At 39.5% G+C, this 20546-nt stretch overlaps 2 protein-coding genes across 3 annotated transcripts; both read right to left on the bottom strand.

Annotated features, from left to right (window-relative positions):
• Nucleotides 1–2901: 2901 nt before the first annotated feature.
• Nucleotides 2902–7560, bottom strand: LOC108034209 (uncharacterized). 2 transcript variants are annotated; one of them, XM_017109041.2, is made up of 3 exons: nt 7503–7560; nt 5591–6472; nt 2902–4668 (listed from the first exon to the last, which is right to left on the bottom strand). In XM_017109041.2, the coding sequence occupies exons 2-3, from the start codon at nt 6460–6462 to the stop codon at nt 4017–4019; spliced, it is 1524 nt and encodes a 507-aa protein (XP_016964530.1). In that variant the 5' UTR covers nt 6463–6472; nt 7503–7560; the 3' UTR covers nt 2902–4016. The 2 variants fall into 2 exon arrangements, with proteins under 2 accessions (XP_016964530.1, XP_016964531.1); XM_017109042.3 differs by having other exon boundaries at nt 5591–6468; nt 7503–7553.
• Nucleotides 7561–8262: 702 nt separating this feature from the next.
• On the bottom strand, nt 8263–20422 carry LOC108034180 (ubiquitin-conjugating enzyme E2Q-like protein CG4502). The gene is made up of 5 exons (XM_017108997.3): nt 20136–20422; nt 10430–10971; nt 10192–10315; nt 9052–9401; nt 8263–8991 (listed from the first exon to the last, which is right to left on the bottom strand). Exons 2-5 carry the CDS (start codon nt 10774–10776, stop codon nt 8907–8909), a joined length of 906 nt encoding a protein of 301 aa, XP_016964486.1. The 5' UTR covers nt 10777–10971; nt 20136–20422; the 3' UTR covers nt 8263–8906.
• Between the last annotated feature and the right edge of the window lie 124 nt (nt 20423–20546).

The following is a 20546-nucleotide window of genomic DNA, read 5'->3' as shown; positions in this document are numbered from 1 at the left end:
AAAAAATTTAAGTAAGTATCATATTGTACCCAACATTTTTTGCACTTATTGACGAAAAAAATGCAAATGGAAAATATAAAATAAATAACAGAAAAAAAAGAAAAAATGTTCAAATATGTACAATATTTAGGGGGGCATCCGGCCCCCTCTCAATTAGCTGCCCCCACCCCTGCTGAGAGGCGACAAGAGAGCTAGAGTAAGAGGTGCGGAAGGGAGTGGGAGGGTTTCGGAGAGGAGAGTGGGAGTAGGGAAGCGTGGAAAGAGCCTAGTGGGTGGGGGGCTGGGAGGAGCAGCGAAAAAGGGAGCAGCGTGACCAAAGCGTAGAGAGCTACAACAACAAGAGCAGGAGAAGCAACAAATGCCGGGGAGCAGTGACTGAGAGCAGCGACGCCAGCGGCAGCCGACGTCGACGCCAAAATTTTTTTTTATTGACGTCCGAGCAGCAGCGCCAAAGTAAAACCGTGCGCCATCACTTTTTTATTTGCAGTTCGCTTTTCATTCTGGCTCTGTTATTGGTTTCCTTTTTATATATGTATTGTACATCCAAATGTACATATTTTTCGAGCAATTGATTTAATTATTGACGGTTTCTTTTATTATTCTCCGTTTTCAAGACGAGCTTTTTAAGTGGTGAACCATTTGTGCGAAAGCCTGGCGATCGTTATTTATAGGGTGGAGAAAAAGTAGGGTTTTTTATTGTGTTCTATGTCTTACGCTCTTCTCTCGTGTAAACATTTAAATGTACCTTTAATTACCTATTGCACTGTACCTAATTATTTATTATCAGGACACGACAATCGTGTCTTTGGAGAGATACTCTGCTTTACTTCACCCATTATATATTCTATATACATATACAATATTATCTGTGGTATAAAAAAAAGAATCGAGAAAATGGTAATTTCCCATAAAAAAGGTTTAAAACTAAACTAATAAACAATTTCAAGAATGAATATATTTCTTTTTATGACTATTTGCCTTATAGAATAGCAAATAACAAATGAACTAGAATATAGATGAACTATCTATAAATTATATGTGTCGACTGTCTTATTGAACCCACTTCCTTTGTTCTCTCCTCTGGAATATTACCCGGATAAAAGTATATTATAGTTCAGCACTCAATATTATTTCCAGTAAGAAATATAGTTCTCAAGTGACACTTTTTCTGGGCTAGGATAGCGTGATATGTTCTCATTTGTATGCCACATGCGTGGGTAGCCGAGCTCTTCCCCTGGCAGGCCTCAGAGCCAGGTCCCCAGATCCCAGATCCGCTTTGAGCGCTTGGCTAGGCTCCCGTTCGGTGCCTCGGTCTCGGAATATTGGCGATCGTGACTGCAGCGCTTACTTATTTCTTTGCGCTATAAAACTCGTTTATATCGGATCCACACACACGTCCAGTCGCTGGAAGTCAACAGCAGACGCCCACTCGACTTGGTCCGTGTGGATTCGGTTTATCGGTCTCGGTATCTGGCTCTGCGACTGGGGACTTGGCAACCGTGTCCGAGGCGCGACCATGTACATTATATCCTCTCTGTGTGGGGAACCAGTATGACTGTGTTTGCGCATGGGGAGCAATGCTCGGCATCTCGAGCCCCAGGTGTTCGAACTTTTGCGGTGCGTGTGCATGCCTTCGTATATGGGCACCTACTCGCGCTTGCAGGTGCTTTATATAACTTGGATATACTGGCACGATATCGTGCTCGGCTAAGTTATTCTACACAATATGGGTTCTCATAAACAATGAGTAGTAAATCATCCTATCCATTTTTTATTTAAGTCTATATTATTTTTTAATTTTTCCAAATTAACGAGTTTGCGAAGATCGATCTCACTTCATATGTACAAGTATGTTAAATTATGTCCTTCACAATTTTCAACTGTACCATATGGTACCCTTACAATTTCAAAATAAATTTATAATCACAGTTAGTTTTTTTCCAAGTTGTCTGATTTAAAAATTTTGTACTTCTAAATAGACATGTTCAATATTTATTTATTCGAAGCTGAAGGAGTCTTCAATAGCAACTTATTAAAAAAAAAAAACAAAAAATCTATAGTTGATAACATCGACTATCAATGGCGCCACCTAGCGTCGATTTATTTCAAACTTAATTATATCTTTTTAATGGATCGTCCGATTTCGACCATTTTTGGCATGGAAGATATTGATACTAAAAATAAAATTGCATTTACACTTTCAAAAATGTGAGCGCTCAACTGGTTTTATAGTGGGTGTGTGGGCGTTTGAGGGAGTTCTAGTGATTGAAGCACCCTGCTGAAATAAACTTACGCTGCCTAATGAGATCCGAGATCTTAGCTTTCATACGAGGGGTCACAGACGGAAAAGGATAGACCGGCTTACCTAGTAATCCTAATTAAGAATAAATATACTTTAAAGGATCGAAATCCTTCTACCCTCCCAACTTTTTACTTTCGGACATAATAGTTTAACCTTTTATTTTACGTGTAATAGGTATGAAAAGAATTTTTGGCCATATAAAGTATTTTTATGTAAATTTTCATTTGAAAATAATTTTTTATGCGGGTTTAAGAACTCAATGCTGTGCATCATAAGCTTTATATTTAAGCTTTTCTGCTGTTATTGTCATTCAGTATGACAAAGATGGCAGGCAATAAAAAATACTCCATGAGAGGACTATCCTGGTGGGAGATTTCAGTCCTCATTTTCTTCACCTTCCATACTGCATTTTTCCCAAAATTTAATTTTGAAACCACTCATGAGTACATGCAATCCTCAGGATACCTACTTATCCTTAGTGTTTTTCAATACCAATAGCCTTGGTTTCTATACATGTGAGAGCTTAATTTGAGCTATACACACAATGCAAAATCGAAGGACCAATTTTAACCCCTTCCACCGTCAAATAAAAAAAGCAATTTTGATCTATTGAAAAAAATTTTAATAGGCCATTTTTTTTGATTTGGAGACTTTCTAGGTATAACTCTTCCTGAAACTACATAAATTCGCTTATAATAATAATAATCAAATCGTAAACCTATTAATATATGCGTTTATATGTATATCGATCAGTTTCATTCTGGGGATACGCGCAGATATCCACTATTAATTGGATCACATTATAGGCAATATAATGCTGGATTACGTATAAGCATAGAGGAAACATATTTGGCAAAATTGGGTTTTGGTTGCTAAGTCTAGGGTGAGGCGGCGACTACTAACGAAACTAAAGTAACCATACAAATATGGGCTATATAACTTGTACTTAAGAAAAAAATATTGTTAAATCGAAACATTGGAAATGAAGAATATATTATAACACAAAGGGCGGAGGAAATAACTCTGGCTATATATAGTAAACCTTAGGCTAACACATTAAAAACGATTGTTTGCTAGGGGTGAAGGGAAGTGTGAGTGGGCTTTGCGATAAATGATATGCAAGATGGTGTAGAACTTCAGACAAACAACTTAACTATGTACAACAAAGCTACTATCTAGTATTTAGCAAGTTAGGGGCTCTATAGAAGCCCCCAACTAAAGCGTGTGTGTTATTGGGTATGTTGGGTCGATTTTCTTTACAAAAATCATAGTACCACTGTTTTATCTTTGGTTTTTCAGGAAACTTTGCTTTGAATACAAAAGGAACAGTAAATCTTCCAATTTAATCTGTTGTTTGAATATAAATACTCAAAGTATAATGAGTACTATGTATGTACACTCTTATTTTACATTTTACGTTTACTTTTCGGCAATATTAAATAAAATTTGAAACTAAGGTCTAGTAGTATGGTTTGCAATCTACAACCTTAAATAAATCTAGCTATTTTTGTTATAATTTGAATTGGAAGACAACTGGCATGGCTATTTGATAGATTTCATTTGTAAACGTTTATACAATTCCCAAAGAATTCAAAGCAAATTACTTAAAGTGAACCAAAGACTAATTTTTGGCGCCTGAGATTGTTCTACTGTTTAAACATCCCTAAAATCGACCCCTAAGCTAAGCTAAACTGCGCATGCTTTAACGCATTTCTTAAAGCTTTTGCGACACATCTTTGCTGGTAGCTCCCGTTCTCTCATGATTGACGACGAACTTCTTGGCGCCCGACAATCCCTGCTTGTTGATGTAGAAGCTCTTCTGGGCAAGTGGGGAACCACCGCCATCTGAATCGACCACAAGGCGATTCAGGAAAGTGGCAGCTGTCTTGGCTCCACTGTCGCAGGAGGATGACTCTATGCTAATGGTGGAGCATCCACCGATCGAGGAGGTTTCGCTTTTGGCATCGTCCATCAAAGTGGCATCGTCCACCAAGTCATTGACCAGCACCTGAGTGCTGGATGACGCGGTGGACAGTATGGAAGAAGTGCGACTGCGGCAGGAGGAGTGCGACTCCGATTCGGGTATCGAGATTCCCTCGTCGATACTTTGGCTCTGGCTTCCGCCTGACACCAGGCACATGGCAGCCTCCAGATTCGGGCCACTGCCAACGCCTCCGGGCGAGGCGGAAACGGGTGACGGACACCCCGAGCTGCTGCTATTGTTATTTAGTCCACTTCCGCTCACCGTGTTGTTTGTGCACAGCTTGGAGATGAACAGCTTGGGCGTAATTCGGCCGTCAAAGGTTCCGGAATCGGGACTAGGGCAAACCGATGAGGGGGATTGGCACACCGGTGAGGAGCCGCGACTGAAATGAAAAGCCAAAAATAAGTCTTAGTATATAAGTCAATGGGACATATATTAAAAAAAACATATTTTCAAATAAAAATATAGTAGAAAATGTATATGAGCTCCTAGGTGTAACTACACTACACAAAAAATGTTTCAGTTATTATAAATAACATTCAACAAGTTGCAAAGTTGCTTGTATATGTATGCACTATTGAATGTCTAATATAATTCAATCAATGGTTCTCGTACAAACTTTATAGCACTTATTTTTAGCCTAATGAAAAATGTTTAGGCGTCTATCAATTAGACAACAATGTAACTAAGCCGAAAGAAAATCGAAATTTATTTTTGCAAAAGGCCCGCTGCAATATATTTTTAGCTTTTAGGAAAAATACAAGCCATTAAGAAAAAACTTGTGTCAGTTTCTGCAAGAATTTAAATTAAATAAATATAATATATATAAATCATAGGACGAAGCTTCACAAGCCTTCCACTTTTGGGCATACATTAATCAAAATTAAATATATCAAATATTTCAAAAATTCGCTTATACTTGCAAAAATGTTGCTTAACTGACCAACTTATTTTTGAGAAGAGTACTGTGGTTCCTCAAAAATAAATGGTAGCGAGTACTAAAGCTTCAACCCCCTGAAAGCTTGCCACGAAAATAATGTTTATCTTATTTTTTTTAAGCTGAACTAAACTTGCATAAAACGTGCCGTGAGTTTAATTACCCCAGCAGCTAAAAATATTTTAATTCAAATAGGCTACATGTTTTATATGTTAAACATTTCAGGTAAATGGGTCTTTCGATACTTGGTAAAACAATAAATGCAAACGAATTTTAGTACTGACTGTGAAATATTCTTGGTTAGACTAATACCCATTGAAATTGTTCTAAGTTAAGGTCCGAAAATTTCCCAGGTCCCATATCTCACCTTTCCGTAAAGATCTTTTTCAGTGGCGGAGGAGAGTATACGCTCCAGTTGCTGCCCTGCATGGGATTATCGTCCAGCTCGAACTTCCGCTTCACGGGCCCCAGCTGGGATGGTCGCATGGCAATGGGAGACATTGATCGCCTGGTGGCAAAGGTACGCCTCGTGGGCGAAGGGGAGTATGGAAGTCTCATGCCCGCACGATTGTTCGTGGGACTGGGACTGGAGCAACTGGTGGTGCCCGTGGGTGGCAGGCTGACCTGCAGGGGGTTCGAGAGATCGTCCGATTTGCAGGACCAGTTCTCGGCCACCAGGGTCAGGTCCTCCCAGCTCTGGGAGATCTGTATTTCCCGGTGAACCTCGCGCTCATGATTCACCTCCCGGCTGTTCAGGTCTGCGCATTCCTCTTGCCTCAGCTGGGAAACCCGGGGCGTTAGGCAAAGAGTGGCTCCATTGGCGGCGGTGGTCAACGGACTGTAGCTAGCCGAATACCTCCTGGCTCGAGGAGTGAATATATTGAAGACGGGAGCCGGGGACACCTCCCTGGAATTTGGCTGGGAGCGTATGTGTATGTTCTTGCCGAAGCAATCGATGGATGTCACATTCGGCATCTGGATATCCAGCACCGGTTGACTCTTCTTGGGCGTCTGCTCGTGCTCCTTGGCCGCCAGAGCAGCCGCTGCGGCTGCGCGTGTTGTCATCGGGGTCTTGCCCGACTTCCCCGTAGGCGGTGTCCGGATTATCGGCACACTGAGGCAGCGTTTGAGGGTTTTGGAGCTGGCACTCGGTGGCGGTGGGTCCAGAGTGTCCATGGGCACTGCTGAGGGGTCTTTCTGCTGCTTCTCCTCGCCGCTGGCTTTCGTCTCCGATTCCATTGCCGTCTATCTAAAAATAAAAGATGTTTACTTCTTGGTTCCTAGGGTTATTTTTACACCCTTGCAGAGGGTAGGGCTATATTAGGTGGCAGCTGTCAAGTGTTTACTTGGTGCATCGGTGGTCAGGCATATTTTCTAGTCTATTGCTTTCGAAACTATGCATTCAGAGGTATTCGTATGATTTGGCGGAAGGTATGACTGTTTTAGATAGCAGCTGAAATGCATTAAGTTCTTGGGTCTGATCATTTTCAGTGAACACATTGTGAACTCTTTAAGGTAACTAAACCTTTCATTAGTGTTAATCTTAACTAGGCAAGTGGACAGTTTATTAACCTCAAGAACGCTTTATAATCTCTACTTAATGGTAGCCATATGATGACGTGATAGGTATATCTATTACAGGTTAACCTAAATGTTTAGAATTGCAATCGCTTTGGTTTGGTACAAATCGAACTATTATATTCTACATTTGTCATAAGCAGTTACTATTATTATTAGATCTGCCCGGTATGATTAAAGTTCTACCTCCACGATGACTTGTGACTAAAGCAAAAGGCCCTAACTCGGTTGACTCTAAAGATATTAAGATCAAACCCCTGGAGTTACTTTAAGGAAGGGTTCCGAATCCATTTCAAAGATAAAATTCTAAATCGCAACTCTATATCCTTTGGCTCCCATAGGATCGATCGGTCTACAAGACCATTTTAGGCTCCGGCGTGCCATTGTAAGTGCTCGTTTTTGTTTTCCACACCATTTTCCGACTCTCCAAGGTGGCAGATAGTTTCCCGATTTTCCGCAGGACTTCGGGGCGCAGCGGCTGCGCTGTCGGCGTCGCAGCCACCGCGGGCAGAGCGACTGTCTATTTTTTTTCACCCACAAACTGCGTGCCCATTGAGGCAACTTTTGGCAGCCACTTTTCACGCCCTAAATGCCATTAGCCTTTTGAAATAACTGCCGAATTAGATTGGCCAAATCGTAAAGAACACTTGGCACTACCTTAAGTTGGCCCAAAACACGTGCAATTGCCTTAAAATACTTACAAAATTGTGTCCTGCGATTGTAATTTTCAGCTATACCCGTTTAGTTTTTTTATAGTGTTGGCAAGCGACTGAACCTGAGTGACCGCATACACGAGCAATCGGCATGACATGCCAGGCATAGCCTAAAAAATTCAAAATAATTTAATTTCCTCTAGCCCAGTGACAAATTACGTAATGATACATAAAGTATTTTAAAATGAAAATTTATTTTTTCAATTTCCTATATTTATTTTACTTTATTTTTCTGTAATCAGCTGATATTAGGCGGCGGCACTTTTTACCTCATACGGCGCACGTCATACAGCTCTGTCCGCCACCGCTGTCCAACACTGTGCGCGCGCAATTCAAATTTACTCGCTGCTAAGTGTATTTTTTTTACAAAATTAAAATGTGCTAAAATATGATGTGAAAAAAATGGTCTATTTAAAGGACATGAAAACAATAATATAAATTGCTTCCTTTTTTGTTGTACAATTTTTTTAAATAGGTTTTACTCGTACTTTTACACATTTATGTGTTTTCCCTTTCATATTAAGCAAACCTCCCAAATGCCGCTTTTTATCAGCAAATGCCCAAGAGTGCGATAAAAAACAAACAATTAAAACACTTTAAAATGTTTCCCCCCGGATATGAACTATATTTCGAGAGCTCTTTAATATAGTTGAGCCATTAAAACAATTTATTTGATGAGCTATCAAGAAAATGGATTTTAAGGAACTGAAAATTGCCATTCACAGGAGGCCCATTAAAAATGCAATAATGGACACATGTTGTATTTATTCAATATGCTTAACTTAAAGAAAAAGAGCGAATTATGAGGAACACACTCATGTTTACAATCTGATGTTGTAATTTGGTTTCTTCATGGTTTGTTTAACATTTTAACAAAAATCACAAAATTATAATAACACAGACGAACCAAGATATCAGACTAATTGATTCTGTAAGCCGTTCGTAACTTAATAATAAACGCTAGGCGACCGAAAATGTTTTGGAAAGTGGCTGTTCATCGTTCTTGGTTTTTCCTTCCTGTTCAACTAATAATACTTAATTATCCATTTTGTATTCGACGAAATTTCCGTTTTACTGACGACTACGAGCTAGAGTTACAATTTAAGCTAATTTGTTGCTTGATGCGCGCATTTCCCTCGTTCTTTGTGTATTCTTTTTGTTTCCAAGAGTTTCTCCTGTTGCGTTTTGGATGGTTTGCAATTGAAATCGTTCGTTACTTGGCTAAGTAGATGAAACGCACCGAGAGAAGAGAGATGGATAGATGATGGCTTGATGGATTACTATGAGCAAGTTCTTTGCTGGGTGGCTGAATATTAAATTGCATTGGTTGTTTTGGTGGTTGGCAAACGCAGAACATCCGAGCTGGGTTTCCTTGTGGCCCGGAATCGGCACTTAACCGTCGGACAGGGCGGGCGTCACCCATCCGTACTTCTCGTGCGTCTTCACCAGCGAACGGAACGACTCCTCGGCCTGGCGGCTGTAGAAGATTTTAAAGGTTGAATACATATTTATTTGAACAAAAAACACACTCCCTTACCGAGTGAACTCCTTTGTACTCTTTGGTTTGCGCGTGATCCTGCCCTGACCCTTGACCACGCTGGCTGCGAACTGCATGATGACCGCCTCCACCGTGTAGGCGCTGGCCCATCCGCGGGGCGTTAGGAGTTCCATGCAGATGGCGCCGCCCTCCATCACGTAACCCTTCTCGATGCGCGGCTCCACCACGCGCATGAACGGCGGGGCGAAGGGGAAGTTGTCGGGGAAACTCAGGTGCAACAGGATGGCCGGCACACCCATCTCGACCATGTCTTTGGCCAGAGGCGAGTCGGGATCAATCACGTGCAGGCGTACGTGCCATTCGAACAGGCTGTCGTTGACGAGTTCCACCTGCAAATAATTGTTTTGAGTTTTAAATACATTTACTTGTATATGCTGCATACCAGGTGTATTTACAGAAAAAGCAGGAATCAACTATGAGAAATAAACTATTTTGGTATCCCTAAGAGAGCAAAGAGGTCCAGACAGTTAATATTTTTTTCACTACCTGAGCTATGCGATGCTGCTGCTGATGCCACGAGTAAAAGAATTTATGTTGATATCACAATTTTCTTTCGAATACGGTTACTCGGCATTAAATAATCGTTATAAAAGTAAACACTAATACAATAAATATATTTACATTATTTCATTAAATTGTTTTAAGTATTTCCTTTGATGTTTTCCCACGTAAATATATACTTGAGGCTATAAAAAATTATATTCGTTCATCTTTTTCTGAAGAATTTGCGGTTACATTTTTTGTATAATCACATATAGATAAACCATAGTTAATACAAACGAACATGTTATAGCGCTCAATATTAGTTTCTCTTGTTCTGTTAGCATTTTTTGTATTCATGTATGGTTAAAAGATAAGAAACACAAACAAATATGTTAGAATGACCCAAATTGCTTGCTCTAAAGAATTCGCGCTCCCATTGTTCGTATTGTGAATATGGTATTGTGTTCGTTTTTAGAAAATAAAAATAATTAAGACGATGCCAATGCATTCGATTACAATATGCCAGTATAGTTTTGATATTTGGCATCGGTGACTAGAATCTTATTAAAGGATTCAAATCCTGTTTGATCTTTGATACCCCCTTGCCCAAGGCTGCACATCGAACTCAGGACTCACCGTGAAGACAGCATCGTTCTTGCACTGCAGTCGCTCCATTTCGCGGTACTCCTTCATGAGGCGGCGGGATCGAATGGTCTGATCCGGCGCCGCCACCAGTTGGCGTCCCGTCGTCGGCGCCACCCTGAAAGTTGGATTTCAAGTTACGGGGTTAGTTCCCCACATACAGATTTTAACGCAACTTATTTTACGAAAAATTCGGAACACAATTTTATGTTGACTTTTTTTTGGCACTCACTTGTGATCTTGTCGTCGCCGCTTGCCTGGGGAGTCCCAAACAGCCTGCTCGGCTGCCATTCGAACTACGGCATTTTTGGAGGCACCAGATGAGCCCGATGATCCGCCGCCCACGGCTCCACCGCCCATGGCACCGCCGCATCCCGCTGCAGAGGGTGCTGCCCCCTCGTGATTGTTGTTGTTGTTTATGTTAGGACTGCTGCCAGTGGCGCCATCGACCTTGTCATTGTTGTTGTTATTAATGTTGTTATTATGGTTGTTGTTGTTATTATTATTATTGTTATTGCTAGACTTGTGGAAGATTTTGCGGAATGCAGTGACAACTCTCTCCTTGGAACGCGACGACATCTTCCTGGCTGGGATTGGCTTGGTCTCTCGGTCTCTGACAAGTGGCCGTTTCTTGGTTTTTGATTTCGTATTCTGAGTAAGTTGAGCGGTTGCTTTTGATTCACTAGTTTACAAGTATTGTGTGTGGGCGTGGTGGTTCAGTCTTCTGCTTTAAAGTGTTCCTGGTGCAATGTGAAATGGTGTGCGAGATTGGTGCTGAATATAGATAAAAAGAGTATTTTATGTTTTAAAATATGAATAAGTATATCAAGGAAATTTATCTGCAAGTTTTATTCTAGGTTGTTATCAATATGTGCGTAAGTGAGCCGGCAGAGGTTGGGTGGAATTACTACTTATTTCCTCTAAACAGGATGTCCATTCTGATCTGACAGCAAATTTCAGCCAAACCAAAACCCAGACTTAATATTAAACATTTCATTTTTTGAGTCCCTCCAGCTGATGGCATGTGTATTATAAGAAAAAATGCCTGCATTAACTCGGGTCGAGCTTGTAAAATTAACATACTTGTGCATGCTAAGGATGCCATTACTTGGAATTTGATTCCCTCCAAACAATTTTCATATTTTAGCAGACCCTTCCCAGCACAATTATGCGACCTTGAACTAGCGCGCCCGCATTTGTGAGCCACAGCACAACAATGACTGGAGATACTTCACCATGTCTAGCAGTCGTAAGCACAAACACACATCCTTGGCGAACTTTTCAAGTGACTAACAAGACCACCGACCAAATATGTTAAATACTTGCCGCCTCAACGAAAACAAAACGACCCGTAACGGCGGCGTTTTCTGGAAAAAGGAAACAACATAAAAACCTTCCTATTTTGTCGCAGCAAGATTGTTTTTAGAGGGTGAAGAAGCGGCTTCAGGGAGGTCAAATTTATATATGTAGACTTCGGAAAACTTTGATTACAATATAGTATAAAAATTTAATTTGTGACTTCATATTAGAAGAACTTCACTCCTGGATTATTTATTATTAAATCCTATATTCCGGTACCAGCAGCGTCAAATATTTAAATTAATAATATCATTTTTCCAGCAAGTTGAGCACTTTCTTGTTTGTTTTCTATTGTATAAAAGTTTTTATCGTTCATAAAATTTGCATTTAAATACGAAGGAAACCAGATATGGGTACACTTTTTGTACGGGAGCCAGTCGAGACACTCGAGGCGCCCAAGTTTTATATTAAAAGTTTACTAAGCATCTCGAGAGGTGCCTCCTCGACTCATTTTATTTTCCCCTAAGCTGTGGATGCCAAGGAAACACCCTCTTTTAGGAATTATATCACACCATCGAGGTGTCCGAGGTGTTGACCATGGTCTCGCCAAATTGCCTGCCTCTCGCATAATTAGCTTTGACCCCAGTGCAGGAGTCCTCAAAGGGGATTTCTGGGGTCACTCCCGCCCTTCTGGACTGGAGCCAAAAGACCCGAACTCGGTTACCAAGGACAACAGATGTGGGTGTTGTGTTTTTATCGACGTGGCTGGGGCTAAGGGACCATTATTGTTATAGGACATAGCACATTTAAGCTTGGACTAGGCTGAGCCAGGAGATCAGATAAAACTGATTCTAGGGAGCATGCGTTTGCCAAGAATGAATTGAGGTTGAACTTATTACCACTTTGGGTTACATCTTTCGTGCTAAAACTTTAGATTTGAAAAAATGTTTATGGATTTAAATGAAGACATATTTGTAGGGCAAATTGAACAGTTGAGAATTCTCTCTCTTTAAGGGTAAAAATCACAATAGATTTTCCCAATCCGAATACATAAAATAGATAATTAACTTGTGAATAATTGATTGATTAATAAACCTGACTAAAGTAAGACTCATTAGGAGCTAATCAAGGTACGAACTATTCCAGACGTTCCCCATATTTTCCGCCCAGTCAGGGGCATTTCCTTCCTGCAGCTCTTGTATCCCCAACTAAAAGTATTTTTAGACGAAAATGTTTGCACTTTTGCTTTCAGCCAGGGGCACTAAAAGCCACAATAAAGAACTGACCAAGGCCAAAACAAAGGCGCCACAGGAATCTTGTGAGAAATTGAGAAGAGAAAAAGCGCGGTGAAGTCACGTAGATGGCACTATGAAATGTTATCTGGCTCCCGACACACATTTTTTGTGCAGTCCTTTCGCCATTTATTTAACCAAATAAATGTCAACAATGTTTGACATATTTTTCATATTTAAGCGCAGATAGGCTCTACAAAAACTAGGGTGAATTGATTTGTTTCTAAACAAAAGTTCGGGATAATGGTTGGAAATGCATCATGAATGCATCATGAATATGGTTTTTATTTAATGCTAGTCCTTAGAAAAGACTTACTTAAGACTTACTTAACATAATCATAAGTATTTTAAATTTATACGAATTGAATTGCCCTAATAAACCCCTTAAAATCAAAATTGACCTCTGTTTATTTTTTTAACTATTTAAAATTTATAAAAACGATCTACCCCAATGCATCTACAGATTGGGCGACAAATGGACTGCGCCGGTTGAAATTACAGTAGTCACCAAAAATATATCTTATCTGGCGCCACGAAAACCGATATGGACACAGCCCAGGCAACACCCCCAACGAATGACCCTCCCCCATGGAACTCACTTCCCCTTTTCTTCATTTTTCCCACCCTATAACTGACCTAGCCCGCGCAGATATTTAATAATAGCCTCCGGACTGGCTGGCAATCTCACTCCATGCTATTTGCCAATCCAAATATAGATTGCAGCAAAATGTCGTTAAATCAAGTGGCAAACACTCTTTAAAGTTTCCTTTGGGCCCTGCGATAAATGGTTTTTTAATTGAGTTTCCCAGCGGAAGAGACTTGTTTGGCAAAGTCTTTCAATTTAAGTGAAAAGCTTTTCCTTACCTCCAATTTGATGGAAATGTTTCCGAGTTTCTTGCCGTTTGAGCTTATAGCACACAAAGACATCAGAATAGTTTTGATTTATTATTTTATGAAGATTTCCAAATTTTAAATGCGTAGGAAAATTAACAGAAGCAAAAGGGTTAACCAAAAAAAACTAATATTTCAGCTTCATATATATAGGTATTAAAAATGACATGCATATAGTGCTTCTATATATGCTTCGTGTTCCAAAAACAACTCGGCTCATGTTTATTGTTGTTTTGATTTCTGCATGCAAATTTTCCGGCCTGTCGCATGCAAAATTTCTGTATGCAAACACGAAAGTAAAAGGAAAAACTATAACTCGACTGGGAAAATGCAAAAATGCTTAAATCAAGAGGAGGTATGAAAACTGTGTCAGTTCTCGAAACATTCAGGGGATTCTTATGAGTAAAACTCCCTCCTTTCGAGCTTTTTCATTGATTTTACTTCTTTTTTTCTGAGCAGGTCCTATTGAAAAGCATAAAATAATGCTGGGTAACATTTATATACACTTTCAAAATTTGGTTTTATACAAACCAAATAAAAATAGTTTGATTAAAAAAATGTTAAATTGCTGTATTGTGAAATAACTAGTAATAGCAACACTTTTTCATGTTTTTAATACATTAAAATAATATAAAATATGTGTTCAAATATGATTTTTTAAAAATTATGATATTTGTTAAATACAATTTTCTTACCATTACTAATACTTTTTACCAATACTAATACTTTACAAAATCACAATTTAGATTTTGTTTTATGAATATGACTATATAACATGGTCCAATAAGGGAGGTTCATTTTATATCTTAAATCTAAAAACTTTTGAGCCCTGTGATTTCTTTAAGTGCTAAAAGCTTCTGGGAGAGTGGGGTCGTTAATCAACTGTTTGGTGCAGCCGCCGAACAATGCGGAAATATTTGCACAGGGGAAATGTGCGGGGTCGGGAAGGACGGCGAGAGAGATGCTGACTAATGGCCCCTGCAACAGTTCTTTGTTCTCAGCCATTAGCGAACACCTACCACGGCACACGCCCACAGAGAATTGATCCCCCCGTTTCTTGACCATCGGGTGTGGTTGCCATGGCACCCAGACTCTCCTCCTCTCTTTCAGCTAGTGCACTTGCACCTATCCTATAAAAAGCAGAGAAATTATCAAGTGAAAATAAAATAATGCAAATAAAGGTATAGGTATAGTAAAGCATTCTGTTCTACCTATCTATAAAAAGTGTTGAACACTGTTCTATCTATCCATAAACAGTGTTGAACACTGTTCTATCATCTAAGAACAGTGTTGAACAAGGTACTTTTTCGAGGTTTTCAGAATTTTACAAAAATCTTTACATAGGGTTTTAAGAATCATCGAGTAACTGGAAAATGAAAACAAATATTTATTTGTTAGGTTTTAGGATTAATAAGTTTGAGAATTTTTTTTTTTGAGTTGGTTAATTTAAGTAAATTAAATTCCCTTTTCTCTGAAAACATATATAGCTGAGTTGCCAGCACCGAGAGTCATGCATCCTCCTGCCACCCACTTTCGCCCCTCCTATACTCTTTCACAGACGCTCTGCCGGCGATGGCATTGTTCTAGATGGAAGTCCGAGGGTCACCGCTTGTTACGGCTTTGTTAATTTATTTATAAACAATTCCTCGGTCGGACTCTCGGGCACATGCAAATTGAATTAAGCACGGATTGCTTTTCGCCTTTCGTTTCTTTTTTCGCCCGGCATAGGAAGCTTTTAAATGTGCATTCAGCATTAATCAAGGCCAGCAGCATCAGCAGCGGTCTCCTTTACTTCCTGGTTGCCGCTGCAAACCAAATCGAAAGGCTTTGTCACCCGATGAGGTTCGTTGACTCGTGCCGGGCCCAATAATTCCCGTTAACTGACCAGCGGACAGTGACTGATGCCGATGGTTTGACCCCGTTAAGGTCTCGCAAAAAGATATCCACCGAGGCGGGGGTTTGGCGCCTCTTCCTCTCCTGACCTTGGAAATGTCTCTGTTAGTCTGTTTATCATTTTGATGTGGCGCCATAACACATGGCACACTCAGCAAGTAAATAAAGCAGCAAGAAGCTATGAAATTGTGGAGCTCACCGGAGAAAGAAATACACTTTATGATCTTAAAAAATCCTATACATCAAATATAATGACTTGGTAACAGAAATAAAAATATTTGTAGGTTTGCCAAACTTAAGATGCTGCATTTTTATCAGTAAAGAATACTAAAAAAAATATCAAAATCTTTTATTAAGCTATCGAAACTGTATATTACATATACCATTTCTATTATAGAACTACTATCCCAAGAATAGTAGATAAAAATAAATAATCATAAACATCATCTTCCTTTTAAAAACCTTACCTAAGTGACAGCTTTTTCCTGCAGTTGAATCGCCCTTCTTGGAAAGGATATAAGCACTCCCATGCTTTCCCAGAAAATGCTGTTATGTATTTATTAAGACTCCGCCCGGCACACATAGCACGTAGATATAAACAGAGCGATCCTAGACAACCAACAGCCACAAGATGAAGAGCCTGGCCAGGACCTAAGCTCTTCCTTCCCCACTCCGCAGTGTTTTTATTTGTGCCCCGTTCAAAGCTGGCGCGTGTTTCATTCAAACGGAAGCCATTTATGAAATTGCTTTCGAGAAGAGAGCAACAAAAGCAAAAGCAGCAGAAGCCACAACAATGGCCACATCTCACGGGTTAAAAGTAGACTTTGACATGGACATCGGGCAAGGGATGTGGCTCATATATACGCGTCATTTGATGACGTTCGCGGACGAATTGCGCGCTCGGTCTGGTCTATGTCCATGGTATTACACGGAGGAAAATTAAAGAAAAATGGAGATCCACTTTATTAATAGAATCATCGCGTTAACAAATTATCAAGATGACCGAAGGATCGTCTCGTATATGATATATCACACAAAGAAAAATCATAAAACAATTTAGATCAGATTAAATATTCTAATCGTCACTTCAAAGAAGGTTGTCAAGATATCAGATATTTAATCATAATATCGTAATCATTAATCATATAATCATAATCAAAACTCTGAACTTTAAGTTTCAAAACATTTTATAAGAGTCACGTTCCATGATCATTTGTATTCCAATACGATAGATAAAACCTTGGACCAGAACTTAAGTTTTGAGCCCAGTAAAGTTTATCTCCCCAAGTAATTAAACAAAAACTGCATGAACCTCTGACAACATTGAACAATAAAACAAATTATCGATACCTAATATATTTAGTTGAGAATTTTGTTTTCTGTGCAACTGCGACTGTGTCGATAGCTCGTGTGTGAAGCGACCTGTCAATTTGGCTTTTGTCGGGTGTCACAGTTAAGCACTCTGGATAGCGGTTATTGCACACGAGATAAGCTTCAAGTGCTCAATACTGGGTGGAGACGCCTGTGGCCCGTTCTACTTTCCGCCTACTGGGTTATTGAATTTTGGGCAAGAGCTTATTAACCATTCAACAAGTATGTCACAGACAATACCAAAGAAAAAGGACGCCTAATATTTTTTTCTAAATTACTAATCCTATTTTGAAAATCGAATATATTATTCAATATTAAACTATTTTTATTGAGAGGTTTACAAAGCTTTTTTTGTGTATGTATTTCAATATTTTCAAGGAACACATGTTATTCTAGATTAATCTTACTCAAACATAAATCCATAAAAATTGGGTTGGAATTTGGCTAAACAAGCTGTATAGTACTTTCTGTTTGCCAAGAACCTTTCCAGCCTTAATCTTCAAGCTCTGATGACTAGAAATGTCCGTTCGCACACCTGGGAGAAAGGACAGTCTGACGTCAATAGCTGACCTGGGGTCCAAATCAAGTTTACGCGGACACTCTGGGACACATGTAGAAGGTGCTACCGGCCACATTGTTTATGCACCGTGAAATTGTTTATAGCCTGCCACTAACTCCCCCCCCCCCCCCACTAATGAAAATGCATATATTCATGGTACAGCAGTGAGGTTCATCTAATTGCCGGCGACCCTTGCTCTTTCGCTCTATTTATAGAGCCCACCTTGGGATCCTTGGCTCCCATTCCTGACTTCGACTCCCTTTTCCATGGGTGTATGCATAATCAATTTATGCCCGTGCCGGGTTAAATCTATAAATTAATTCAGCCGTAAAAATAAAATGCCTACTCGGCGGGTCCATAAAAAGTTGATGTGCCAAAGTGCACACCCCGCCGCACACCCACACGCTTTAGCTTCGCTGATCAAGTGCGATTTAAATGCGCAACATGTCGGGAGGTCGGGCAGGACAGCAATTACAGTGGGCACTCGTTGAAAGGAGACTCCTTTAACTACAATATAAAGTTCTCGAATTGAAATTTATATTTTTAAAAATAAGTTTTATGTTCATAGCGGAGAATTTCATAGACGGTCTAAGTTAGTTTGACTTTGTAAAATCCACTAACCTAACAAAAATAAACTTTAAAAGTCTATTTGAACACTTAGAAAATGTATTTTTAAAATTTCACTAATTTTTAAAAAAAATTTGTGAACGAAGTGGTTATGTTAGGTTTAGGTTTTCCATCATTAATGTGGGTGAAGCGGGCTGGGCTTTGATTAAAAAAAAACTTAACATATTCTCGTACCCTAGAATACATTTTTTATTTTTTTTTATTTTTGCAAACATAATCATTTTTGATGTTTACTGATATTTACATGTAAGTTAATGTGAAATAAAAAAAATATAGGATTAAAAATATTTAATTTTATTTCTACTAACTAGTTCGTAGTTTCTATTAAATATAAAAGAAATCTTACTATACTTAAATTTTGTTGTATAATTAAGTATGATATTATTTGTTTTTCAATCTCCGAAATCTTTCTATCCACTTGTAATTTCTAGATTTATATTATTTCTTTGAATTCCGAGATCTGTCTATCATTCGTGGTTTCTACTGTAGACGGAAGAGGATGCAAAGCGTCATGGCGATGGCGCCTGCTTTACTGTGCTAGGGATAAAGAAAAGCGGAGAAGATATACATAAGAAAGAGGAGGCTGGCAGTATTATCTATCGCGGCAGTAGGGATATAAGCCTATCCTTTCTCCCTTCCTCCTGTGCGAGGACGGAGCTGTGATTTCATTCATGAATACCAAATAATGTGGAGAAGCCTTTTCGACTTCTTGGCTCTCTATACCAAGCGACACACAGATAGATTTTCCCATCTGCATGTGTGCTGGAATGTTTGCGTATTGGTGGGCGTGAAGATGTCAGCAGTAAACACAATTTAAGCATTTTCCGTTGTTGAGCTTCCGTCCATTTGCTTAGATTTATTTCCACAATCTCCGCTTACTTTCCTTGGGTTTTCTTTTCATCTTCCTCTCAGTTGTCAAAGGCAATAAAGGCAAATGCGCCAAAGGAGCAACAACAGCAAACATGGAATTAAATAACCAACGAAATCCGAAAACTTTTCTTTGTACTTTTCCGAGGCCTTTTTCCCTCCCTTTTGGACCATATTTTTGGCCGGGATTTTTCATTGCTTCTTTATTCCCCTTTGTGGCTTGTTAAAGATTTGAGGGAATGTTGTGAAAACACAGAAATTAATGCCCAGTCAGGGTAGACATTAATTTTATGGCAGTATTAGCGCTAATATTGGAGTTAAAATGTATAATACAGAGGTCAAAAATAAAGGATGGGAAAAAAACACTAAAAATTCTGAAAGGACTTTTAAAAACATACATATGTATTTATATTGTAATCTATAGGTAATATCCTTTCAGATTGTGTAGGGTTTTGTTTTGGACCAAAAAAGGGTATTTTTCAACACAAAATCAAACAGGAATATTAAGAGACGCAGTAGGGAAAATTGATTTAAGAAATATTCTTTTAAATACAACTTTCAATACTCATGGTAGTTTTTAAATATATAAAATATGCTATGCAATTTTGCTTTTTTGGTAAAGCCTATCTTAAAGGCCTCTTTAAATGTGGAAACTTGACCATGACTGCATCCTTGGAAAACCACTCGCCTTGCAAAGTCTACGAAAAGAGCACTTGAAAATGTTCAGTATCAAGTTCAATGAAAAGCTGGCATTGGCAGAGCGAGACAGGGGCAGCATCCATCCGCTTCGCACTGGGTCGAAATATACGAATCCCAAGCAATGTCAAAAGATAAAGTGCAATGAATAGGACAAGCACAAACATGTGGACAAACAACCGTTTATTTGACAGGCTTGTTTGCTAGTGTCATGCTTCAATTGAAAATCGAACGGGATGGGGAGAAGGAGAGAGCGAGAGGGAGTGGGCTAGCTCGTGTAAGACGCAAAGTTCTATTGGCCAGAGTGAGAGGTCAAAAGCTTTTAATTGGCAAATTGTTTTGAGACGCCAAAAACAAAAAGGGATAAGGAGCAGTGAAGATGGGGGAATGGAGGAGAGCTATCAAAAGAGGCAACACAGACACACACAAACACACACACTTACCAAGCGCAAAATGCAATTCGCTGTTTTTCTTGTTTTCCTCCCACGATTCGTGCTTATCAGCGTTTCGCTTTATCCTCGACTTTCTTCTCGCTTGCAACTCGCGCAGACAAACAAATAACCACGACGGGTTTATCAATCAAAACGAAGTGTAATTGTTCCCACGGATTATATTTTTTATTGCGCGCTAAGCGAAAAGCAATACTTTTGATTATTTCCCTGACACTGGAGCACCGACTTTTCGCTGCACTGCACTTTTTTTCGCCCGCGAGAGCGGAATGTGATAGAGATGAGAGCAGCTGGTGTAAAGTAGCGATGGAACTATCGCTGCAGCTGTTAAATATCGATTGTACTTGTATAGTGTTCAGACAGGCGGTGCTTTTGCCTTATCGATAAGGATGTTGCTGCAACCAG

The sequence above is a fragment of the Drosophila biarmipes genome, chromosome 2L (genome assembly GCF_025231255.1).
Source record: "Drosophila biarmipes strain raj3 chromosome 2L, RU_DBia_V1.1, whole genome shotgun sequence".
NCBI classification, from domain to species: domain Eukaryota; kingdom Metazoa; phylum Arthropoda; class Insecta; order Diptera; family Drosophilidae; genus Drosophila; species Drosophila biarmipes.
Note: the sequence above shows the minus strand (reverse complement) of the source record. Positions and strands in the feature narration are given on the sequence as shown.

Bases quoted from the DNA above. Each gene is read 5' to 3' on its own strand.
- LOC108034180 (XM_017108997.3), bottom strand. From the start codon at position 10,776: ATGTCGTCGCGTTCCAAGGAGAGAGTTGTCACTGCATTCCGCAAAATC. The intron at 9,402-10,191 runs GTGAGTCCTGAG...AATTATTTGCAG, and splicing joins AGAACGATGCTGTCTTCACG to GTGGAACTCGTCAACGACAG. The intron at 8,992-9,051 runs GTAAGGGAGTGT...AATCTTCTACAG, and splicing joins AGTACAAAGGAGTTCACTCG to CCGCCAGGCCGAGGAGTCGT.
- LOC108034209 (XM_017109041.2), bottom strand. From the start codon at position 6,462: ATGGAATCGGAGACGAAAGCCAGCGGCGAGGAGAAGCAGCAGAAAGAC. The intron at 4,669-5,590 runs GTGAGATATGGG...TTTTCATTTCAG, and splicing joins AAAAAGATCTTTACGGAAAG to TCGCGGCTCCTCACCGGTGT.